The sequence below is a fragment of the Oncorhynchus mykiss genome, chromosome 15 (assembly GCF_013265735.2).
Source record: "Oncorhynchus mykiss isolate Arlee chromosome 15, USDA_OmykA_1.1, whole genome shotgun sequence".
Lineage (NCBI taxonomy): Eukaryota > Metazoa > Chordata > Actinopteri > Salmoniformes > Salmonidae > Oncorhynchus > Oncorhynchus mykiss.
This window is the reverse complement of record NC_048579.1, coordinates 70,274,568-70,301,271: the sequence shown is the minus strand read 5'-3', so window position 1 is coordinate 70,301,271 and position 26,704 is coordinate 70,274,568. Positions and strand designations below refer to the sequence as shown.

The 26,704-nt window shown below is 47.3% G+C and overlaps 1 protein-coding gene across 10 annotated transcripts in view; it reads right to left on the bottom strand.

Moving 5' to 3' along the window:
• Positions 1 to 25,195, bottom strand: part of nav3 (neuron navigator 3) — a 242,139-nt gene extending 216,944 nt beyond the window's left edge. For 5 of the 10 annotated variants that reach the window (XM_036945151.1, XM_036945152.1, XM_036945153.1 and 2 more), the window contains exon 1: positions 24,676 to 25,195. In XM_036945151.1, the coding sequence (XP_036801046.1) occupies positions 24,676 to 24,936 (261 nt within the window). In that variant the 5' untranslated portion in view covers positions 24,937 to 25,195. The remainder of the gene's footprint in view (positions 1 to 24,675) is intronic. The other 5 variants (XM_036945157.1, XM_036945158.1, XM_036945156.1 and 2 more) reach the window with 2 other exon arrangements.
• Between the last annotated feature and the right edge of the window lie 1,509 nt (positions 25,196 to 26,704).

Sequence of the window (26,704 nt, the reverse complement as noted above, 5' to 3'; positions counted from 1 at the left end):
TACACATAAGTGAATTTGTTCCAATACATTTGGTCCCTTAAAATGGAGGGACTATGTACAAAAAGTGCTGTAATTTGTAACGGTTCACCGATATGAATGAAAATACCCTCAAATTAAAGCTGACAGTCTGCACTTTTAACCTTGGTGTCATTGTATCATAAATCCAAAGTGTTGGAGTAAAGAGCCAAAACAACAAATAATGTGCCGCTGTCCTAATGCTTTTGGAGCTCACTGTACTTCGTCTCACGAGCATGTAGCCTAATAGTCTAATGACGACTAAACTCAATATACAAAAATGCTTTCATGGATTGAACTAAGAATCTAATTATTTGATCGAGGGAACTGGCCTTGCTCTAGGTTAATGATGGAGGGAACTGGCCTTGCTCTAGATTAATGATGGAGGGAACTGGCCTTGCTCTAGGTTAATGGTGAGGGAACTGGCCTTGCTCTAGGTTAATGGTGAGGGAACTGGCCTTGCTCTAGGTTAATGGTGAGGGAACTGGCCTTGCTCTAGGTTAATGGTGAGGGAACTGGCCTTGCTCTAGGTTAATGGTGGAGGGATCTGGCCTTGCTCTAGGTTAATGGTGGAGGGATCTGGCCTTGCTCTAGGTTAATGGTGGAGGGATCTGGCCTTGCTCTAGGTTAATGGTGGATGGATCTGGCCTTGCTCTAGGTTAATGGTGAGGGAACTGGCCTTGCTCTAGGTTAATGGTGGAGGGAACTGACCTTGCTCTAGGTTAATGGTGGAGGGATCTGGCCTTGCTCTAGGTTAATGGTGAGGGATCTGGCCTTGCTCTAGGTTAATGGTGGAGGGATCTGGCCCTGCTCTAGGTTAATGGTGGAGGGAACTGGCCTTGCTCTAGGTTAATGGTGGAGGGATCTGGCCTTGCTCTAGGTTAATGGTGGAGGGATCTGGCCCTGCTCTAGGTTAATGGTGGAGGGAACTGGCCTTGTTCTAGGTTAATGGTGAGGGAACTGGCCTTGCTCTAGGTTAATGGTGGAGGGATCTGGCCTTACTCTAGGTTAATGATGGGGGGAACTGGCCTTGCTCTAGGTTAATGGTGGAGGGATCTGGCCTTGCTCTAGGTTAATGGTGAGGGAACTGGCCTTGCTCTAGGTTAATGGTGAGGGATCTGGCCTTGCTCTAGGTTAATGGTGGAGGGATCTGGCCTTGCTCTAGGTTAATGGTGGAGGGATCTGGCCTTGCTCTAGGTTAATGGTGGAGGGAATTGGCCTTGCTCTAGGTTAATGGTGGAGGGAACTGGCCTTGCTCTAGGTTAATGGTGGAGGGAGCTGGCCTTGCTCTAGGTTAATGGTGGAGGGATCTGGCCTTGCTCTAGGTTAATGGTGAGGGAACTGGCCTTGCTCTAGGTTAATGGTGGAGGGAACTGACCTTTCTCTAGGTTAATGGTGGAGGGATCTGGCCTTGCTCTAGGTTAATGGTGGAGGGATCTGGCCTTGCTCTAGGTTAATGGTGGAGGGATCTGGCCCTGCTCTAGGTTAATGGTGGAGGGAACTGGCCTTGCTCTAGGTTAATGGTGAGGGATCTGGCCTTGCTCTAGGTTAATGGTGGAGGGAACTGGCCTTACTCTAGGTTAATGATGGAGGGAACTGGCCTTGCTCTAGGTTAATGGTGGAGGGATCTGGCCTTGCTCTAGGTTAATGGTGGAGGGATCTGGCCTTGCTCTAGGTTAATGGTGGAGGGATCTGGCCTTGCTCTAGGTTAATGGTGGAGGGAACTGGCCTTGCTCTAGGTTAATGGTGGAGGGAACTGGCCTTGCTCTAGGTTAATGGTGAGGGAACTGGCCTTGCTCTAGGTTAATGGTGAGGGAAGTGGCCTTGCTCTAGGTTCATGGTGGAGGGATCTGGCCTTGCTCTAGGTTAATGATGGAGATGAGAGAATAGAGAAGATAGACCTATTTGATGATGTGCTCAGGGTGTGATATCCCAAAAAATAATACCAACTCTACATCTCAAGGTCTTAAGCCTATTAAACAGCAGTGAAAACCATGATACATCAAGTTTGTCAAAACGAGTGGAAAATTAAATGAATTATACCATTTGTTTTCCTCGTTGGGAGTTTTTACCAGTTACCATAGCCACTCTGGCAGGAAGGCTGTTCTCAGACTAGCGGCGCTACGGCGCTGGTGATTAGATCTTAACCTTGGAGAGGGAACACTCAGGCGTAAAGATCATTATTTCTTTCTCCCTGGCTCCTAATTAAGGCCGTTTTGTTAATAAACGGGAATGTTGTTTAAATGCTCATGACCTCACCGTTAAGCAAAACAATAACACGGGTCAAAAACAAATCTCGCCCTTCGCCGGATCGTTCAATAGAAGCCGGTGGCTAATTAACCACAAAGCACAGTCTCTTAGTTCTCGAGGCCCGCCAGAGCGCCAGCGTTGCTCCATTTCTCCTCTCTGGATCCACCCTTGTCCCAGAGCCCATTCCTTCATGGTCTGAATCTTAATAAAATAACAGAGAGGGAATGGAGTGCTGACGGGCCCAATCCCAAATCTGATTAACCCGTTTGACCCCAGAGGAGAGTTTTCTGAGGCTGATGGAAAAATGGAGAGGTAGAGGGAGTCATCTGATAACTGACCCCTAATATGGTAGCCAGGATTGCAGATAATGAAAAGTTAAAGAGCCAGGTTAACGCTGATGGCATCAATCAGGACCTGAACTCGTCCACCCAGTCCAAACCTCTATTATGGTCCATTGTAAACCATAACCACTGAGGCCATTACAACCCCATCCAAACCCTCCAAACTACTATCCAATAAGGGTTGTGGGTAGTATACTCAGTTCTGTGTTTCCTCTGGGGCTAATGACATGCCTAGACATGTGTACTGTAATTAGGCCGGTCACTGAGAGGTGAACGCAAACTTATTATCAAACAAAGGTCATCGTGTTGCTCCGCTGGCGTCTGAAACACTGCCCTCCGCTCATCTATCATCCGCCTTGTCCAAAATCCTGATGATACCTAGGCTGAGAGACAGACAGACTCCCCGTCAGCAAGAAGCCGCCCCTGGAACTACTAGCTCGGTCCCAGCGCCCCGTTCTTATTTACAGGGCTGGAGTGCAGGGGCTATCCAAACAGAACACGCAGGCATCGGCCAATGCGTGGACACCCTTGCCAAGTCCAACAAGCTCAGGTCTCTGCAGATCCACAGACATGGCCTCTCCCCTCTTGTTTCCATCCCTTCCTTAAACAAGCCCCTCACTGACCTTTGTGTTGTCTTTTCGTCCTAAATGACGTTTCCGCCTCTGTGCGGATGTCAACATAAGCAAAGAAAATAACAGAGAGAGATCCACTACCAATGTACTGTACAGACGACAGCTGTCCCCCACATGAGCGGTTAGCATTAGCATGCTAGCTCCCAGTCTCAGACAGTGCTGCATTGATGCGCCTGTTTAGACTAGAGAATATATGTTTTCTGTGAAAGCAGGGGCGGGGCTGCAGCCCTATAGCAGCAGCCACCGGAGCCTGTTCCAGATACGGAGGACCCTGCTGCGGCGGCCATGAGCTAAAGCCTTTCACCTGACGTGCTCCTGGAGAGACACAGCTGTATAAATATAGACAGCGAAGCCCAGTGCCTGGGCTCAAACACACATGGTGTAAGAGGTGTTCCTGGGGTGCCAGCCCGGGGCATAACAACTGTCAGGAAAGAGAGGTGTATTCAGGTTTCTGTGCTAGGTGAGAATCCACATTTCTCTCTCACTGTGAGAAAACAGATACATTTGTTAGCTAGGAGGGACGGTAAAACAAGTGTGTACCAACAACAAAAATGGTTTTGCAGCTAGATATTCTATAACTACAGTGCCTTGCGAAAGTATTCGGCCCCCTTGAACTTTGCGACCTTTTGCCACATTTCAGGCTTCAAACATAAAGATATAAAACTGTATTTTTTTGTGAAGAATCAACAACAAGTGGGACACAATCATGAAGTGGAACAACATTTATTGGATATTTCAAACTTTTTTAACAAATCAAAAACTGAAAAATTGGGTGTGCAAAATTATTCAGCCCCTTTACTTTCAGTGCAGCAAACTCTCTCCAGAAGTTCAGTGAGGATCTCTGAATGATCCAATGTTGACGTAAATGACTAATGATGATAAATACAATCCACCTGTGTGTAATCAAGTCTCCGTATAAATGCACCTGCACTGTGATAGTCTCAGAGGTCCGTTAAAAGCGCAGAGAGCATCATGAAGAACAAGGAACACACCAGGCAGGTCCGAGATACTGTTGTGAAGAAGTTTAAAGCCGGATTTGGATACAAAAAGATTTCCCAAGTTTTAAACATCCCAAGGAGCACTGTGCAAGCGATAATATTGAAATGGAAGGAGTATCAGACCACTGCAAATCTACCAAGACCTGGCCGTCCCTCTAAACTTTCAGCTCATACAAGGAAAAGACTGATCAGAGATGCAGCCAAGAGGCCCATGATAACTCTGGATGAACTGCAGAGATCTACAGCTGAGGTGGGAGACTCTGTCCATAGGACAACAATCAGTCGTATATTGCACAAATCTGGCCTTTATGGAAGAGTGGCAAGAAGAAAGCCATTTCTTAAAGATATCCATAAAAAGTGTTGTTTAAAGTTTGCCACAAGCCACCTGGGAGACACACCAAACATGTGGAAGAAGGTGCTCTGGTCAGATGAAACCAAAATTGAACTTTTTGGCAACAATGCAAAACGTTATGTTTGGCGTAAAAGCAACACAGCTCATCACCCTGAACACACCATCCCCACTGTCAAACATGGTGGTGGCAGCATCATGGTTTGGGCCTGCTTTTCTTCAACAGGGACAGGGAAGATGGTTAAAATTGATGGGAAGATGGATGGAGCCAAATACAGGACCATTCTGGAAGAAAACCTGATGGAGTCTGCAAAAGACCTGAGACTGGGACAGAGATTTGTCTTCCAACAAGACAATGATCCAAAACATAAAGCAAAATCTACAATGGAATAGTTCAAAAATAAACATATCCAGGTGTTAGAATGGCCAAGTCAAAGTCCAGACCTGAATCCAATCGAGAATCTGTGGAAAGAACTGAAAACTGCTGTTCACAAATGCTCTCCATCCAACTTCACTGAGCTCGAGCTGTTTTGCAAGGAGGAATGGGAAAAAATTTCAGTCTCTCGATGTGCAAAACTGATAGAGACATACCCCAAGCGACTTACAGCTGTAATCGCAGCAAAAGGTGGCGCTACAAAGTATTAACTTAAGGGGGCTGAATAATTTTGCACGCCCAATTTTTCAGTTTTTGATTTGTTAAAAAAGTTTGAAATATCCAATAAATGTCGTTCCACTTCATGATTGTGTCCCACTTGTTGTTGATTCTTCACAAAAAAATACAGTTTTATATCTTTATGTTTGAAGCCTGAAATGTGGCAAAAGGTCGCAAAGTTCAAGGGGGCCGAATACTTTCGCAAGGCACTGTATATTAAGTTGGAAATATGAATAACTATCATGAAATATTCAAAAATAATAAACACAAAAATTGGGGTCAACAGAATTGTGTTTTCTGATTGGTCACAGAGAGGCCCACAATTAGAGCCACCCAGCCCAGTCACAGTGCGTAGCTTAGCCACAAGCCAGGTCTGTTTACACTGAGCACGAGGACATGAACCCTGCACTTCATCAGATCCACCCTGCATCTGCTCCTGCCTGTCTGGGCTGGACCTATTGTCTCACTTGAAACGACTCTATCCCAGGGCTGCTAGCATTCATAACCTCTGTGTTAAACTAAACTTGCCTGCATCTGCCTCGCCCATTCAAACACAGTCCATGTGCGGTGCTATGTATGTGTGTGTATGTGTATGTGTGTGTGTGTCTCTGTGTCTGTGTGTGTGTGTGTGTCTGTGTGTCTGTTTGTGTGTGTGTCTGTGTGTGTGTGTGTGTGTGTGTGTGTGTGTCTGTGTGTGTGTGTCTCTGTGTCTGTGTGTGTGTGTGTCTGTGTGTCTGTTTGTGTGTGTGTCTGTGTGTGTGTGTCTCTGTGTGTCTGTGTGTCTGTGTGTCTGTGTGTGTGTGTGTCTGTGTGTCTGTGTGTGTGTGTGTCTGTGTGTCTGTTTGTGTGTGTGTCTGTGTGTGTGTGTCTCTGTGTGTCTGTGTGTGTGTGTGTGTGTCTCTGTGTGTCTGTGTGTGTGTGTGTGTGTGTGTGTGTGTGTGTGTGTGTCTGTTTGTGTGTCTGTGTCTGTGTCTGTGTGTGTGTGAGTGTGTGTGTGTGTGTGTGTGTGTGTGTGTGTGTGTGTGTGTGTGTGTGTGTGTGTGTGTGTGTGTGTGTGTGCACCGTTTAGGCTCTTTGCCTTGGTGAGAGTCAGCACTCAGGGTGCAATAGGGTTAATACTGAAGCTTGCAAGGTGCTGTCTGCTACCAGATACCATCTGCAAGGTTTATAGGCCAAGATACAGGGAGGAGGAGGTCCCAGCAGTTGACCTGACTATCAACACATGTCATGCTCTACTCTTCTATATGACCTGTTAGTATTCAGGACCAGGGGACCACCGTTGAGTTTTACGGCCCTCCAAATATTTGGGATTCCAGACATTTCAAAAGTAATTTCGAAAGTCACAAAATGTTACGTTCTTTCTCAATTCGCTCCAAGAACACGCTAGTCTGTAACATCAACATTGCCAATTGCTTTGTGTGAAAGTTATGAAATCCAAGGCAAGGACAGTAGAATAGACACAGACCTGCTGGAGTTATATCTAGAACAACATCGGTCAGATTTGCTCTGGAATCCTGAAGAGTCTTACTGGAAGATATGTGTGTGTGTGTGTGTGAGAGTGAGAAAGTGAGAGAGTGAGAGAGAGAGAGAGAGAGAGAGAGAGAGAGAGAGAGAGAGAGAGAGAGAGAGAGAGAGAGAGAGAGAGAGAGAGAGAGAGAGAGAGAGATTAATTCACTCCTCTTGCTGGGCTTTATGCTGGGTTTTCAAAGCATGTAGAAGATGTTTTGATGAAGAGCCAAGGGGCCGTGAAAAAAGACCTAGTTCCATCTGTTACACTGGGAACTGTCGCTCTATGTGTTTTAACTCTGGGGGCAATGTCACCATGTTCAACGTAAAGCAGATACTGATACAAAATAAAGCATGTGTTTATTGATTAAGAGCCTGCTGGAGCACAGTCCTTAAATATTCAATGAGGACAGACAGGCGAGACGCTCAAAGCCCTTTGGTTAACCAGGGAGCAGATCAACGCGTGCCAACATGATGTGGGTGGGGCATAACGCCACGTCATTGACCGTCAACAAATATGTGTTCAAGTATTGAAACATATTTTTTAATTCTTTCCCTCTCGCCTCAGTACAATATTACTGTTTCAGATACCAACAGAGGCTCGTGTTGAAACAACCTCAGATGTAATCCCAGCATTAGGCATCCAGATAGCTTCACCCGACCTGCGTAATATTCTGTACCACACTATGTGAATCACAGGCCCATAAGCCTCGTGTCACTTTCCAACGCAAACATACTTTTGCCCAGTTTGCATACCACTCAAGCCCAGTTGCATTAGGGCAAAGTCTCCTACACAGAGAACAGACAAGCAATTCTGCTAAGTAAGTGAACTGCTGTGTCAGAACACATCTGACTCTTGTTGGGCTTCAGGACAATTACAGTGGAAAATTACCCACAATCCCCCCCACGCTTTTCTCTCTTGATAAGATTACATCACATATAGATCTTTGTTAGCGCAGCTTTGTGACTGACTGCCCATCTGAGAGACCAAAAGGAAGAATGAATCACTCAATCTGTGTTGGCCCAAAGTGTGCAAACTATCTCAGCAGTGGTAAAAAGCAGATCTATCTAGTCTTTCTTGCATCTTTCTGTCGTCCTCTAGTCGTGTTTTCTTTGCCTCCTCCAGTCAAGTCATTAGATTAGATTGACTCATAAAGGACGGAGGGAACATTTCCTTTCAAGTCTTTGATCCTGCACCAGAGCCTGGACAGTGAGCTAAACCTGGAGCTTCCAAGCAACAGACAGACAGGTGAAGTTCTGTTGCTACGGTGAGTTGAGCAGGAGATTAGAACGATAGAACACTACCTGCTGCATTAATCAGCAGAGAGAACCGCCCAGCTAATTGAGCACGTTTTCTTCTTGTTAAAGACTATAATCATGTTAGGACATCTCTGTTCCTCAATGTTATTCCTTCCTTCTGAAGCAGATGAAAGACTGGGTGCCTGCGATGCGTGGCCTGCATTCGAGCCAAATGCTGAAATGTCAAACTTTTGGCAAGCATGGATCACCTTTAATCATCTCATAGCCTGTTTTTTCCCCTCCAGCTAGTCTTTTCTGCTCTTTCCTGGTGCACTCTGTGGGCGGAAGGCTTGTTGGCCGCTCGGGCCACACGTCTGTCCGATAGGCCTAACGGCGGTGTCTTCAACGGAGAGTCAGCGGGTTCAGTCATGTTAGCTACCTGTGGAGTTTATACAGAGAAGCTGAGCCACTCTAACCTCAGACCAACAACATTCCCAAGTTGTATAGTGTAACCTATATTGTAAAAAAAACAGGCAGTTTCACCGTTGGTCGTAAAGCCAGTTAGCAAGACAGTGTTGGGCATGCCACTAAGTAAAAAACACTAGAGGGAAACAGGAACCATTAGCAAGACAGTGTTGGGCATGCCACTAAGTAAAAAACACTAGAGGGAAACAGGAACCAGTTAGCAAGACAGTGTTGGGCATGCCACTAAGTAAAAACACTAGAGGGAAACAGGAACCATCCCAAAATGGGGTGAAGTGGGTATGTATAAAAGAGTAAACAACTCTGCTATTAAACTGTAACAGCCTGGCTTTTGGTGCCAAGAGCTACTTTAGAGTAAAACCCTGAGGAAAATATGCTCACACACCCACACATTAACACACCCACACACCCACACACCCATACATTAACACACCCACCCATACATTAACACACATTAACACACCCACACACCCACCCATACATTAACACACCCACACACCCACACATTAACACACCCACCCATACATTAACACACATTAACACACCCACACACCCACACATTAACACACCCACACAGTAACACACCCACACACCCACATTTTAACACACCCACACATTAACACAACCACACATTAACACACCAACACACCCACACACGTACACGAGCTCAGATCACAACCATACACACACACACATTAACACACGTACACAAGCTCAGATCACAACCACACACACACACATTAACACACGTACACAAGCTCAGATCACAACCACACACACACAATGAGACAGAGCTAAAGTGTATAACACTGCCCTCCCATTACATCTGAGGTTTTTATAAGGTACCTTGTAGCAAGAGGCATAAACCTGTGTTTTTCCTGCTCTGCCTACATAGGAACACCTGTGAGAATTGAAGTTCCACTCTTCTCCCACCTATCTGTTCTCCTCATCAGCCACACTACCGTAAACCATCAAACTGGCTTCATCTCCCTCACCTGTAATAAGAAACCTAAGGCAGTGGAAGTAAAGGGCCAAGTGTGACATTTTGATCAAGAAGCTTTGGAACACATTCAGTAGGCCTCCACATTGTCCAGACTAATATCTGGATAAGCAGTCACAATCGTTTGATAGTGCGTCTCCCTCTAACTTTTCCCCAACACTCCAAACCCCTGTTCAGGTCATAGAGAAGCCGACGGAGCAGAGGGGGTTTGGACAGCCAAAGTTTCCTCTTCTTACTATACCACTGCTGGGATGGCCAGATGTCTGTGATCAACAGAGGGCTCCTTAGTCCGTGGGAGAGGACACTTCTTTTTACCCAGAGGCCCTCTCTCTGGTAGAAGGAGGCGTGGGATTGGCTGGCGGGGGGGAAGAGCCGGACACCCTGCTCTATCAGCACATCTGCAGAGCAGCAAGCTGGTGGAGTGAACCCAAACATCCTGTTCTACAGCACAGTCAGCAAACACACTGATCCTTTGGCCCGGTCGGCACGGCTTTCAGCAGCGCCTTACGAGGTGCGTGGAGCGTGGACCGTGACTCAGGCCGGACCTTCAGAGTGTTGTGTTTCCCCTCTTGATTGATACAAATAGCTCGGTGTAAATAAGATGACAGTTTCTTCTAAACAGTGCTTCGGAGAGAGTGTCAAGCTCATGGAGTGAGCGGGAGAGCACATCCTTAGCTTATTTCAACAGCTTACATGTTGTGTACTGTGACTGATACCATATGCCTACGTTGATAACTGATTCTAGTGCACAGTAATATGGGGAATGTTTCAACAGAATGAATCCCGCGTCAATCCATCTGAAACGGATATTTCAGATTAGATTTCAATAAAATTGTCTGACCATGTTCTGCATCAGAGACTGGCTGGCTGACAAGCCTTCCATCTTTCCCACGCACCACCGTCTCCCGGCAGCAGCTTCCCGTCTCTCCAGCGGTTGAAGTTATTGTGCAACACATATATACTCCCCCCCCCCCACAAACCTCAGCGCCAGAGGATCTTTTCACCCTAAACGCCGTAACTCAAGCCTCCTCCCCAAGACTAATGGCCCCTGTCAAGAGCATGGAAATGAATATCAGCGAGCGCCTATCCGCCGACAAGGAAGAGGGGCGATGTTTAACAGCCCACTCCCCGGCTGTCCTCCATTATAGCTCTGCTTCTGTGCACTTCCCACTGGATAGAAGTTAGTGGACAAGCCCAGATCAAAGGGGTGAGATGGGGGAATAGACCCTCCCACCACCCCAATGATTGCGTTTGTACACACTAAACAATGTGGTTCTATTTAAAACGTCTTGACTCCAGATTACGGAAAATATTAAGTAGCTTAAACGCGCTGAAGGCCACGCCAGTACAACAACTCTCCACCCCTTCTCCCCCCTCCATCATCCTCTTCTCTCCTCCCTCAGCTGTTCCCTCAGAGGATGAAGGAGGAGCCAGATGCGGGTCTACTAGTCTTTAAAACCTGAATTAGGTGCCTGTATCTGCTTCCAATACAGCGACCGTTAAACCTCCCGTCCACATCTTCTTTGAATGAAGAGCTGAGGTCCGCGCCAGGCGCCGTTAGCGCTGCACAGTGCCCACTGCCAGATTTATACAGATTTACCTCAACCCGCTTCTCTTTTTCTACTGCGGGGAAAAGGTGGGAAGCATCTTTTGAAAGCCAACTGTCTCCTTTGTTCGTCTATGCAGGCGGAAAACCTTGGTAAATCACTTTAAGGTGTCTCTTTCGTGTCAGACACACAGCTCCGCTGAACACAAAAGCCTCTGTCTCTTGCTCTCCGAGTCTGAACAGAAAAATACAGTGAAGAATACACAAGTGATATCAGGTGGGAGAGAGAGGAATGTTCGGTGCCAGACATAAAGCACACCATAGACTTTGGTCCGACAGCCGTTGGCGAGCGACCCCTCTCACATAAAGGCTGTGATTGGACACAATGAGTCTCTTGTCCCTCTGTCATAACACAAGTATTGACACTCCCCTTCCAAGATGGCCGCCACTCCTTCCAGCTCATTAACAGATTATGAAAGAATATTTGTTTGTCCATTCTTCTTAGCGTCAAGGACCATCACACATCTCCCCCGGAGGTTAATGGCTGCCCTGAACCGAGAGTGAACCTATCATGGGTGTAGATACATAAACCAAAGAAAAAGACAAAGATTCCCTGTGTTTCAAAACATCCTACTTACTTACCATGTGGGCAAGGCAATTACGCTATTAAGGAGATTACACGGACAAATATGAGTCTATAGAGCCATTTCTATTCATCAACAGTGAATAGAGAGGAACTTGTTCCTCCATCCGGGAGCACAAAGCAGTGCACAGAGGTCGTTTCTCATGAGCGTGGGCCCAGCAATGGCTGCCCCTTGGCCGGTCGACAAACTTCAACAGTAACAGTACTGGGAAGAAATTAAACTCAGACTCTCAAACGGTCTCACAAGACGCATCAAGGATTGGGCTGTAAAAACATAGGAGCTTTCACAACACAAGTTGGCCAGTAAATAAACTAAGTGCAATTCGTGTCAGGAGACTACCCTGTGAGAACAACTAGCCAGAGTATAAATACCAGCGGTTTGTTAGAGAGGCAGAATGAGGGGAAAAGGAGGGAGAGAAGGAGAGGAGAGGGAGAGGAAGGACAGAAGGAGAGGAGAAGGAGAAGGAGAGAGAGAAGGAGGAGGAGGAGAAGGAGAGAGAGAAGGAGAGCCAGAAGGAGGGAGAGCAGGGAGAGGAGGAGAGGGAGAAGGAGGGGGAGAATGAGGAGGAGAAGAGAGAGAGAGAGGAGGGAGAGAAGGAGAGGGAGAAGGAGGGGGAGAATGAGGAGAAGAGAGAGAGAGCAGGGAGAGGAGGAGAGGGAGAAGGAGGGGGAGAAGGAGGAGGAGAAGAGAGAGAAGGAGGAGGAGAAGGAGAGAGAGAAGGATGGGGAGAAGGAGGAGGAGGAGAAGGAGAAGTAGAGCGAGAATGAGGAGGAGGAGGAGAAGGAGAGAGAGAAGGAGAGGGAGAATAGGAGAGCCAGAAGGAGGGAGAGAATGAAGAGGAGAAGAGAGAGAAGGAGGAGGAGAAGGAGAGAGAGGAGGGGAGAAGAGAGAGAGAAGGGGGCGAATTCAGTTCCGGCCTCCAGGGGCAAAGCTGAGGGGCAGTAGTTCATGTTAACAGTCATTAATGGCAAAGTTAACACACTTTATGGGCAAACTTAACACTCTTTAATGGCAACGCTTTTAAGGCCCGGTGTGGAGACAGAAATTAGTTGTACAAAAGAGAAGTATATTTGCACTGTGGTAGAGAGCACCTTACATTAGGACACTGTGGTAGAGAGCACCTTATATTAGGACACTGTGGTAGAGAGCATCTTTAATTAGGACACTGTGGAAGAGAGCACCTTATATTAGGACACTGTGGAAGAGAGCACCTTATATAAGGACACTGTGGTAGAGAGCACCTTCTATTAGCACACTGTGGTAGAGAGCATCTTTAATTATGACACTGTGGTAGAGAGCACCTTATATTAGGACACTGTGGTAGAGAGCACCTTATATTATGACACTGTGGTAGAGAGCACCTTATATTAGGACACTGTGGTAGAGAGCACCTTATATTAGGACACTGTGGTAGAGAGCACCTTATATTAGGACACTGTGGTAGAGAGCACCTTATATTAGGACACTGTGGTAGAGAGCACCTTTTATTAGGACACTGTGGTAGAGAGCACCTTATATTAGGACACTGTGGTAGAGTGCACCTTATATTAGGACACAGTGGTAGAGAGCACCTTATATTATGACACTGTGGTAGAGAGCACCTTATATTATGACACTGTGGTAGAGAGCACCTTATATTATGACACTGTGGTAGAGAGCATCTTATATTATGACACTGTGGTAGAAAGCACCTTATATTAGGACACTGTGGTAGAGAGCACCTTATATTATGACACTGTGGTAGAGAGCACCTTATATTAGGACACTGTGGTAGAGAGCACCTTATATTAGGACACTGTGCGTGCAGAGGACCAGACACAGGCAGTGTAAAGCTGTGTACAGTAGGGAAGAGAAACACCCCGGACAGACGTGACCAGACCAAATTAGAAATTCCACTTTGCAGAAGAAATTCACAATGTTCACCATCTCTGTACTGCAACTGGGTCAGAGCCATTTGCCCTCGTACTGTGAGAAACCCAAGAACTGATTGGTTACAGCTTCGCCCACGTTCACAGTCGCCGCGGCCCTTTCTCCCACACGCCTGTGAACTCGGTAGTCTGGACACGGACACACACACACACACACGCACACATGCACACACACACACGCACGCACGCACACACACACACACATGCACACACGCACGCACACACACGCACACACATGCACACACGCACGCACACACACACGCACACGTACACACACACGCGCACGAGCACACGCACACACACACACATGCACACACACATGCACGCACACACACGCACACACACACACACACACACGTACACGTGCATGCGCACACACACACACAAAGGGCCAGGCAGTCCCAAAAAAGCAGGCTACCCTCTCAGCACAACATCCACTTTCACACTCCATTTACCATGACCAAAAGGAGAAGTACAGATCAAGCGCTGCCACAATGACCTTTACACGCTGTCCGGGAGCGAAAGGGCCCAGTTGGACGAGATGTCCAGCCCGTGGGGGATGCCCAGTTGGACGAGATGTCCAGCCCGTAGGGGATGCCCAGTTGGACGAGATGTCCAGCCCGTGGGGGATGTCACAACCAATTCTCTGGGGTATGCGCCAACACTCAGTATTTTATCAAATGAGATAATTGTGTACTAAAAACAAAATCCTTAGAATATGGTAAAGATATCCATGTTATGTTTGATAGAGTTTTACATAAGCTGCAAAGACATGTTATAAAAAGGATTCAACTGACATGAGTACATTGAAATAAAGGGACAATAATGACCATGGATGCTTGTGGGGGTCGTGGTGACTCCATCATACAATACTAAAACCTCTAACATGCTCCTCTACCCTCTCCTCCTCTACCCTCTCCTCCTCTACCCTCTCCTCGCCTCTCCTCTCTCCTCTCTTCCTCTCCCCTCTCCCCTCTCCTCCTCTACCCTCCCCTCTCCTCTCCTCTCCTCCTCTCCCCTCTCTTCCTCTACCCTCCCCTCTCTTCCTCTCCTCTCTCCTCTCTTCCTCTCCCCTCTCCCCTCTCTTCCTCTACCTGCTGTGTGGCATTACTCACTAGAATACATAAACACAGGCCAAAGGCAAAGAGACAGCGACCCATATCCAGACACAGAGAACGGGCTTTCCTCTCATGAAATCCATTAAAACAGCTAAGGCTCGTCTCTGTGCGTCTCAAGTGGCACCCTATTCCCCATGTAGTGCACTACATTTAACCAGGGCTCTGGCCAAAAGTAGTACACTATATAGGGACTAGGGTGCCATTTGAGACGCAGCCTCAGTATGGTGTAATAGTCCAGTGCACTTTGCTCTAGTCAAGTCCTTTTCTGACTGCCATTTACCTTCTATATGCTATCAGGTCCATTACCCAGGAGCCCGAAGGGCAGGAAATCCCAGAATTGTGTTTGCTAGTTAGGGAGTGTTAATGTGTGTAAGGCCGGAATCACAGGGTAACGCAGATCTCTCCTGACTCACGCCAACCTCCACTCCTCTCTCCCCTCTCCTCTACTCCTCTACCCTCTCCCCTCCTCCTCTACCCTCTCCTCCTCTACCCTCTCCTCTCCTCTCTCCTCTCTTCCTCTCCCCTCTCTTCCTCTACCCTCCCCTCTCTTCCTCTACCCTCCCCTCCTCCTCTACACTCCCCTCTCCTCCTCTTCCCCCTCTCCTCTTCTACCCTCTCCTCCTCTACCCTCTGCTCTCCTCCTCTTCTCCTCTATTCTCCTCTCTCCTCCTCTACCCTCTCCTCTTCTTCCTCCTTCTCTCCCTCTCCTCTCCTCCTCTACCCTCTCCTCTCCTCCTCTCCTCCTCTATCCTCCCCTCCTCTCCTCCTCCTCTGCCTTCTCCTCCTCTCCCCTCTCCTCTTCTCCCCTCACCCTGTTTCACATTAACAGTGTGCGGGCTGTCGGCTAGCTGTCCTAGGCCCTGCTGATTGCTAATGAGGCCGGTGTTGTGGTTGCACAGATGTTCCTCCCCGGTGCAAAGCCCAGACAGAGGCCGGGACACGGGAGAGGGGGGAGTGAAGGGGGTATGGGGTGACCTCTGTGTGTGGTAGAGATAATCAGTGGTGGTCTCAGTGCCAGGTGTGTGGACTGAACCCCCCCATGTCTGTCTCATCAAAACATCGAGAGAGATATAGGGAGAGAGAAAGGAGAAGGCTGAGAGGGTAGAGAGAGAGCAGGGTAAAGAGACGTAAAGGAATGGAGTACAGAGAGATTCCAGGAGGGATGGAAAGGGGAGGAATGTGGTAGTGACTAATGAGAGGAATACCCAGAATGAGGCTTTATCCCAAATGCCAGCCTATTCCCTATATAGTGGACTACTTCTGACCAGGGACCATAGGCCGCCCATAGGACTCTGGGTAAAAGTAGTCCACTATATATGGAATAGAGATACCATTTGGGATGCAGAAAGAGCAAGAGGATAGGATAAAAAATGGAGGGGATTTGAAAAGAAGGGATTGAGAGAGAGAGATAATAAAGGACACAGGAGGGAACCTGAAGCAAGGGTGATGAACTGAAAACAGCTAACGAGACAAACGGAGAGAGTTCGAGGAAAAGGTGAAAGACAAGATGCACTTGACCTACGTGTGTCAAATCTAATTATATTTGTCACATACCTTAAAGTGAAATGCTTACTTACAAGCCCTTAACCAACAATGTGTATGTGTGTCTGTTCTTGTGTGTGTGTGTGTGTGTGTGTGTGTGTGTGTGTGTGTGTGTGTGTGTGTGTGTGTGTGTGTGTGTGTGTGTGTGTGTGTGTGTGTGTGTGTGTGTGTGTGTGTGTGTGTCTGTGCTGTACCCTGAGTATGGCTTTGGCCCCTGTTTCTTTTGTTCTTTTATGGCGTGAAACAACAAGCCAGTGGCATTGGAGAGCCCTGCCTCTCTAAGATCATTTAACAGCCATACCTTTGAACTAGCAGAAGGCCCAGAGGGACTGTGTGGATCTGTTGTGTGGACCTGCTGCCTGATGTCTGTGTGTGTGTGTGGTTGTGAGGCCTCTCACGCAGGGGATTGTGAGGCTGTACTGCTACAGCATGGGTGACAGTCCTGCATCCAATCATCTCTAGTACCCTGCGAGTACGCCATGACCATAACAGAGGGATGAAGAGATCCCAGAAAAAACATTCAAGGAAAAAGGCTATAAGACGTAGCAGGACCACCATAAGAGGGAACAGGACCCCTATAAGAGGTAACAGGATCACCATAAGAGGTAACAGGATCACTATAAGAGGTAACAGGACCACCATAAGAGGTAACAGGACCACTATAAGAGGTAGCAGGACCACCATAAGAGATAACAGGACCACCATAAGAGATAACAGGATCACTGTAAGAGGTAACAGGACCACCATAAGAGTTAACAGGGCCACTATAAGAGATAACAGGATCCCTATAAGAGGTAACAGGATCCCTATAAGAGGTAACAGGACCACCATAAGAGCTAACAGGGCCACTATAAGAGATAACAGGATCCCTATAAGAGGTAACAGGATCCCTATAAGAGGTAACAGGACCACTATAAGAGGTAGCAGGACCACAATAAGAGGTAGTAGGACCCCTATAAGAGGTAGCAGGACCACAATAAGAGGTAGTAGGACCACTATAAGAGGTAACAGGACCACTATAAGAGGTGACATACCCACAATAAGAGATAACAGGATCCCTATAAGAGGTAACATGACCATTATAATAGGTAGTAGGACCACTATAAGAGGTAACATGATCACTATAATAGGTAACAGGACCACCATAAGAGGTAACAGGACCATTATAAAAGGTAACCGGACCACCATAAGAGGTAACAGGACCATTATAAAAGGTAACAGGATCCCTATAAGAGGTAACATGACCATTATAATAGGTAGTAGGACCACTATAAGAGGTAACATGATCACTATAATAGGTAACAGGACCACCATAAGAGGTAACAGGACCATTATAAAAGGTAACCGGACCACCATAAGAGGTAACAGGACAATTTTAAGAGGTAACAGGACCATTCTAAGAGGTAACAGGACCATTCTAAGAGGTAACAGGACCACTTGTGCCCATTATGTTGTTTGTCACTACTGTAGCCTCGAGGTTCGGGGTCAAATGCAGCCCAATGTGAGGCCAATACTTTTTCAATGGAGAGCATGCTGCATCCATTAAGTATGTTGTTTTTCAATTTACTCTCCAAAATGTACGACAGAGCCCGATATACCTCAAGCCTTGTCTCAAAAGCTTGTCCCTGGAAAAACAGGATGCGTCTGAAATCCTTCACCGTTAACCCGGCGGGCCTTTTTTAAAGACCTATTATTCTTCCTGTTTCACACAAAGACTGACTCGAGATCCACAGAAGTTATTTAAAACTGGTGCGGCCGTACTGTAAACACCAACCCCTCTGTGTGTTCTCCCTCCAAGCTTTACACAAGGAGCCGGCAGTTGACTCCCCACGGCACGAATACCAATAAAAACTGACAGAGAGTGAGAATGAGAGTGTGAGAGAGAGAGAGAGAGAGAGAGAGAGAGAGAGAGAGAGAGAGAGAGACAGACAGACAGACAGACATAGGTAGAGAGAGACAGAGAGAGAGAGAGAGAGAGCGAGAGAGAGAGAGAGTGAGAGAGAGAGAGAGAGAAACAGACAGACTGACAGACAGACAGGCAGGCAGGCAGGCAGAGAGAAGGGGAGAGGGACAGAGAGAGACAGAGAGAGAGAAAGACAGACTAGGAGAGACCAGATTTCCTGTGTAACTATCCCTGTTATCCCAGAGGTCCTGTGTAGCTATCCCTGTTATCCCAGAGGTCCTGTGTAGCTATCCCTGTTATCCCAGAGGTCATGTGTAACTATCCCTGTTATCCCAGAGGTCCTGTGTAGCTATCCCTGTTATCCCAGAGGTCCTGTGTAGCTATCCCTGTTATCCCAGAGGTCCTGTGTAGCTATCCCTGTTATCCCAGAGGTCCTGTGTAGCTATCCCTGTTATCCCAGTGGACATGTGGTAAAAAGGGAAGCAGGGCCCTGTGCTGCATGCCTGGGGTCAACACACCGCCACTTCCCCGGGGCTTCTCCCTCTCTTCCAGATAAGGAGCCCAGGCAGCCAGACCAGACCACCCATGGCTAGGACACAACCACCGGCTCGGCCTCCCTCCCCACCTCCCTCTGTCTCTGACGGGAAGAGCTGGCAGGGACCCCAAGCTCTGCAGACCAGACTAGGGCGGCTGCCTCGGCAGCATCTGAGCCAGTGGGGAGAGGAGCTGTGTTTACATTCCCCACACTAACTCCAGAGCCAGTGAGACCTAACACGGATCCCTGAGCTCACCACTTTCCTCCTCTCCCTGCTGGCCCCTCCTGCAGGGGTTTATCAGCACCTAGGCGTAGTGAGAGGTGGAGGAGATGCGCCGTTGCAGCAAACAAGGCCATGTGCAATCGCACTCTCTGGTTCATCTCTTCTTGCTGACATTTTGGCAGGTCAGATCAGAGACAAACAACAGGATGTGTGGAAGAAGATCCACAGGATGTTTGCGCCAGGTATCTTGCCAGTTGTCTGCGCTTCCAGCAAACAAAAACTGATACACATATTCAGAAGTGGCAACATCCCCTCGCTAAGGTTACACGGCTATGTATGGTTGCCATAGCAGCCAAGGGAACAGAGCATGGTAACAGAGCCTGTGTTTCATGACCTGACCTGAGGCATCGTGTGTATTTCTAAGACACAAACTGGGTGCAGTAGTCATGTGGAGAATTGTTCTACAGTAAATCTATTATAATGGTTCTAGTAAGTGCATGTGCAGTGTTTCCATTGGGAAGGAGTGAGAGTAGAGACAGTTGGCCTGTGTCCGATCTAATCTCTGATTGCAGCCTGGCAAAAACTTTACCTTGGTACCTTGAAGCATGAAAGGGCCCATGTTTGAATTCCTTATGACTGCATCTTTCCTTTCTCCCTTCCTTGATGTAATAACTGATTAGACATGCGTAGGCAGGCTAACACCACATGGATTAAACCTGCCAGTCATTTCTAATCAGGGATGCACTTCAAACGGAGACAGGGATAGAAACCATAACATGGTGGCCAACCAAAAAAGAACCATGAAAAATCTCGGCTCAGACACCAGGGCTAGAAACCATACCATGGCGGCCAACCAAAAAAGAACCATGATAAATCTCGGCTCAGACATCAGCAGCAGGGCGTCCATTTCGAGTCTCAGCTGGAAAGTCTAACACATCAGCACCCCACGATTCTATTGATTCCCTTCAGGAGAATATGTATGTCAATTTCCCATTGCTCTTTCCTGCTCGTAACTGGGATGACCTAGGGAGGATGTGACATCCGCGGTCTCACGGAATCAGATGCAGTGACACAGGAAAGGTGTGAAAGGAGCAGATGTTGCTGTTATTCATACTAGCAGGACAAACTGGGATCTACGTCTAACCTGTCAATCATTCTTCATATTCTGTAACCCAAAGAGGGTTTATTTTGTTTGACGTTATGGCATCGGATTGAATAAAATGACAACAACAACAAAAAACTCTTAGTGGGAGGTTGAGAAATCGATGATTGTAAAAGGTGTCGAAAAATGAATAACACTGCTCACGCTCAAGGGCTGCTCACACTCTGTCTGCATTCCAAATTGCCCCCTTTTCCCTATATAGTGCACTACTTTTAACCAGAACTCTATTGGCCCATCAAAAGTAGGGCACTATATAAGAAATAGGGTTCCATTTGGGACGACGCCTCCCTCACCACTGTAGCTGGGTATCTGCCAAGGCTCCGAGCCACAGATCCCATCAGCAGAGCCGTGGCACTTCATTACAACCACATTCACCTCCAGTACCTCTTCATTCTACAGTGACTGACAAGGTATGTCAGTGAGTACTACAGTGTGTATGTGTGTGTGACTGTGTGTGTGTGTCCTGGATCTCATCTCAATCACAGGGAGGAGGATCTCTTGACAGGTCAGCCTTGGATGGATTAACTGAGGTCCCGGGGAAGAATGCAGGTGTTATGCAAGACCACCGAAGGAAGGAGGCCTCCTAAGAATGCCAACACGTACAATCGTATAGATTGAACGCAGACATGTGCAAAAGCAGGCACACACAAATGCACACACACATACACACACACACACTATTCAGCCCTCAATATTATTGATGCCCTAAAGCATGGATGTTCTAAACACACCCTACAAACCACAGTTATTTGTCATTTTCAAACAGAAGCATTGGATATGTTTAGCTCATAATTAGTTTGAAACCGGTTAACATTAACCACTTGTCATGTGGAATCCCTCCTTTTATTCCCAATCATGATCAATGGTCTCCAACACATTACAGGCTCTGAAGTAGTGTGTGTTTGTGTCATGAGATTCCCTTCAAACTTTCTCTCAGTTAGGAATAACAACACAGTCTGGTAAACACTAAACAAGGAGAGCTGCCAGCCCAGTGCTTAACCAAGGACAAACAAGTCCACACAAGCATGCATTATGCAGCAAGGGTATATACACACACACACACACACACACACACACACACACACACACACACACACACACACACACACACACGCACACGCACACACACACACTTCTGTTTGATCACCCTGAATCCTTCCTTTCAGCCACTCCACACAGAACAAGCTGTGTCAGTCACTGTGGAGGAGTAATGCCAACATGTACCCTATCTCTACTACTGTCACACTGAGGAGTAATGACATCATGTACCCTATCTCTACTACTGTCAGTCACTGTGAGGAGTAATGACAGCATGTACCCTATCTCTACTACTGTCACACTGAGGAGTAACGACAACATGTACCCTATCTCTACTACTGTCAGTCACTGTGAGGAGTAATGACAACATGTACCCTATCTCTACTACTGTCACACTGAGGAGTAATGACATCATGTACCCTATCTCTACTACTGTCAGTCACTGCGAGGAGTAATGACAGCATGTACCATATCTCTACTACTGTCAGTCACCGTGAGGAGTAATGACAACATGCACCCTATCTCTACTACTGTCAGTCACTGTGAGGAGTAATGCCAACATGTACCCTATCTCTACTGCTGTCACACTGAGGAGTAATGACAACATGTACCCTATCTCTACTACTGTCAGTCACTGTGAGGAGTAATGACAACATGTACCCTATCTCTACTACTGTCACACTGAGGAGTAATGACATCATGTACCCTATCTCTACTACTGTCAGTCACTGCGAGGAGTAATGACATCATGTACCCTATCTCTACTACTGTCAGTCACTGTGAGGAGTAATGACAACATGTACCCTATCTCTACTACTGTCACACTGAGGAGTAATGACAACATGTACCCTATCTCTACTACTGTCACACTGAGGAGTAATGACAGCATGTACCCTATCTCTACTACTGTCACACTGAGGAGTAATGACAACATGTACCCTATCTCTACTACTGTCACACTGAGGAGTAATGACAACATGTACCCTATCTCTACTACTGTCACACTGAGGAGTAATGACAGCCTGTACCCTATCTCTACTACTGTCAGTCACTGCGAGGAGTAATGACAGCATGTACCCTATCTCTACTACTGTCAGTCACTGTGAGGAGTAATGACAACATGTACCCTATCTCTACTACTGTCACACTGAGGAGTAATGACAACATGTACCCTATCTCTACTACTGTCACACTGAGGAGTAATGACAACATGCACCCTATCTCTACTACTGTCACACTGAGGAGTAATGACAACATGCACCCTATCTCTACTTCTCCGACAGGGGAGGATTACCCCCCCCCCCCCCCCATTGTTTATGCTGATGGTCAAAAAATTAGAACCAGGAAAAATGTGTTTAATTTAGGAAATCTGTTCACCACGTATTCCCACCAATAAAAAGAGACGTGATCGTGTCTCAATGTTATCAAGCTATGAACATATTGTTATTTTCAAATCAAATCTATTGCGGGGCTTAGTTCTGGTCAATGAGCAGTTTACAAATTAGTAGAATTATGTTTTAGCCCCCGACCCTCCGCTCCAAAACAAATTGCACTACACTACGTCACATCCCAGCTCCTCCCAGCTCCTCCCAGCACCTCCCAGCACCTCGCAGCACCTCCCAGCACCCCCAAGCACCTCCCAGCTCCTCCCAGCTCCTCCCATCACCTCCCAGCACCTCCCAGCACCCCCAAGCACCTCCCAGCTCCTCCCAGCACCATCCAGCTTTTCCCAGCTCCTCCCACTAGAGAAAAGTGAAATAAGTCAAGTGTGTTGTTGTTCACTCAGGGGTTGTTCACTCAAGGGTTGTGACACCAAAAGGGAGGATGCAGAACCCTTTCAACAGCGTGCATAGAAACCGATGGTTTATGGAGTGCATTTAACAGAGTTACCGGTTCAGCACCGGGTTAATGATAAAACACACTTCCCCTTGCTCTGGCCCTGCATGCGCTTTCCAGTCAGTCACGGACACGCTACGAGGATCCAGGAGGTAGCGCTCAGCTGCTCAGCTCTTTGATGTCAGCACATATTTCCAGGAGAAAAGCGGCCCCTGAGTCAGTTAAGAACTTGAAGACAAAAAAGAAAAGGCTCCCAGAGTGTTCCCAGAAGCCCCAGCAGTAAACAAGGAGACTTGGCCGGAGCGACCAGGAAAACAAGAAAGTCTGTTGGTATTTTGACAGGTCGAAGATGTAGGGCGAGCATGCACTACCAAAACTATTTGGCGGGGATATTTGAAATCCTTTCGCTTCCTTTCCGAGACGGACCCCGCCTTCTCCACTTGTCATGAGTCCAATTTCCAACATTCTAAAACACTCCCAAAGAACTTGGCACCGGCTGACTTTAGTATGGGAAAGCACTTAAGGCGATCCGTTCATGTCTATCATTCGCTAGCCATTCTTACCACGCCTTTTTAATACGTCTGGGCCTGAGAATGGGCTTTAGTAGCGCTCAGAGGGGGGAAACGCCAGCTAGCCATCTGAAACGTTACTCCACACGAGGGGAAAGCTGAGAGGAGAGGGGGTGTTTGTATTCAGGGCATGTCAGATTCAGAGGGGCTTCTCAGGTAGCAGTGATTACTATGCATAGCTTTTTCCTCCTATAAAACAGCCAGCACGGTTCATTTCACAGATAGGGATCTTAATAGACTGAGCGCAACACGACAATGCGGCGCACACACATGAATGTCGGCACTCTGGTTCTGTGACACGTTGCCCCACTTAATGACAGATTTGCGAGTCAACTGACAGAGTTTGAGACTGCATCACAGCGCAAAGCAATGGAAGGACACAAAAGATAAATAAAATGGTGCTGAAATTATTTAGAGGCATTTAAAGTATTTATGTCACAATTCCATGTAGTCTATGAGAAAATACCACATCAAAAACAGCTATTTCCTGATTGGGTATAGTTAAGGAGGATTGGGTATAGTTAAGGAGGATTGGGCAGGGTTAAGGAGGATTGGGTATAGTTAAGGAGGATTGGGTATAGTTAAGGAGGATTGGGTATAGTTAAGGAGGATTGGGTATAGTTATGGAGGATTGGGCATGGTTAAGGAGGATTGGGTATAGTTAAGGAGGATTGGGCATGGTTAAGGAGGATTGGGTATAGTTAAGGAGGATTGGGTATAGTTATGGAGGATTGGGCATGGTTAAGGAGGATTGGGTATAGTTAAGGAGGATTGGGTATAGTTAAGGAGGATTGGGCATGGTTAAGGAGGATTGGGTATAGTTAAGGAGGTTTGACATCTACTTTTTAAAGTTTGCTAAGTGCTGCAAGCAGACCTCCACCCAATAGTATATAGAGAGCATGGCACCTGCTATAACTTGCTGAACCAAGACCACATTGATTTCTAAATGAGTCATCTAGTCACACAGAAATAGAACAGTCTAAAGAAAATCCAACAAGCCTGCCTCTGTTAGGTAGCTCACTCAGACTTGGCCAGCCAGCACAGCCACCTGTAGAGCTAATCAATTCCCCCTGCACAGACAGAAATCATTTAGAGAGTAGAGTTTGAAGGGAGAAGGAGCCACAGAGTGACAGCATGTCCCCCAGTAACAACACACTGTCACTGACCTTGCAGATCTTACTCTCCTCTGTCTCCTTGCTCCGTCCCTGTTGTTTCTGCTGTGTCCTCCTCTCCTGGTACTCTGACTTGAGTGACAGCTGACAGGAGGAGAGCAGGGGGGATTCTGACCCCCTCAGCTCTGGGGTCCTGGCCATGTACCCCCGTGTGGCAGCGGTTCTGCCCGGGTTGGGGATGGGGAGAGCGCTGTGGACCGGCTTGGAGCCCACTGAGGGTTGTCTGAGCTTGGAGGCTACTCCTACCACCGGCATGGTCCGTCACATCCAGAGAGAGAGAGTTCAAAAGCAGACAGGAGGAAGAGGTTGAAAAAACAGAGAGAGGAGTCGTTTCCCTCAGTTTCCCACACAAATAAGAGCCCTGTGTCTCCTCCTGACGTCTGGCAGAGAAAAAGAGGGGAAGGAGAAGACAAAATAAAGAGAGGGCTGCCTCTCAGAGAGAAGTCTGGAGTGGGAGAGCAGCCGCAGTCATTCTGTAGCCTACAGCGTGTGGGATTTACAGAAACTGAGAAGGTTTCTCCGCCACCGGTTCACTCCCCCTTTCTCTTGCTCCCCCTCCTCCTCTCTGTCAGAGCTCAACCACTCCTCCCTCTCCATTTCTGTCAGAACTACAAAACCAAACAGTCCTCGGGGGCGTAAACTCCTCTGGAAGGTAACCGCCACTCCACCAGTGATTATAGACCTGGTTAAGTGCATGTCTCTCCCTCCCTCCCTCCCTCCCTCCCTCCCTCTCTCTCTCTCTCTCTCTCTCCCTCCCTCCCTCCCTCTCTCTCTCTCTCTCTCTCTCTCTCCCCCACCCCCCCCCCTCTCTCTCTCTCTCTGAGCAGCATTCCTCAGCAGCACGTTACTCCCCAGCTCCAACTGTCAAAACAGCTCTCTCCGTAGCCGAGCGCTGATCACTAGAAATAGACACCTCTCACTGGCTGCCTGCATCTGGGGCAGCCCTCCTCTTTGATGAAAGAAATAGTAAAAGTTAAATTAAAAAAAAATAAGTTTGGAGAGTTATCCAGTACATAATCCCTCACACAGAAGCAGTTTGTCTGGTTCCTGGGACTATTTTTCATGGCGGAAAGAGTTCTAGGTTATTAAGAAATCTCTGCATTTCACTCTTTTCCGTCTCTCTCTCTCTCTCTCTCTCTCTCTCTCTCTCTCTCTCTCTCTCTCTCTCTCTCTCTCTCTCTCCCTCTCTCCCTCTCTCCCTCTCTCCCTCTCCCTCTCTCCCTCCTGCTCCAGAATATGGCTTTGGAAAGACAGGCGGTGAGCAGAGGACTGACACCAGTGTTTGGGAGTTGTGGTTTGTGCAGCATCTGAAAGTGCCTCAGTGGGGAAAAACTGCTTCTCTGACAGCCAGGCGGACGGTTGTGGCAGAAAAAACGACCTCCTTGCTAATTCCTGTCAAACAAATAATCAGAACATCCAGAGGAATTGAACAGAAAAGTGGCAACTCTGTTTTCTCTGTCAAGAAAAGAGAAAAGGAGGGATATTTTTCATTTAGTCTAGTGGTGAAGGAAATGGAGTCATTGATCACTAAATGCCATGTACTTTCCTGCTGGCTAAACGCCTCTCTCGACCTAGCTTTTCAACAGCTAGTGGTGAGAAACGGGCAACCCTGAATGCATTTGGAGTTTATTAACTGGACAAAATGGGACATGTAAGTGTGGTTTTTAACGGCTCCTAGTGTGGTGTGAGACGTAAAAGAGAGTGAAAGATTAATATGGAAAGCCTACATCTGGTTCGGTTTAGGGGCTGGGATGTGTGAGAGTAGGGAGGATTACCACGTCACACCAAACCGGAACATTTGAACACTGCATCATCCAATAGAAGACGAGGACTGAAGAAGAGAAGTGAGCAGGCTTGTCCTGCAGATTGAACTGGCTCAATGTACACTAAGCAGCATACCACCCTGTATCCCACTGCTGGCTTACATCTGAATCCAAGCAGGGTTGGTCCTTGTCAGTCCCTGGATGAGAGACCAGATCTTACTGGAAGTGGTGTTGGAAGGCCATTAGGAGGAACTAAAAAA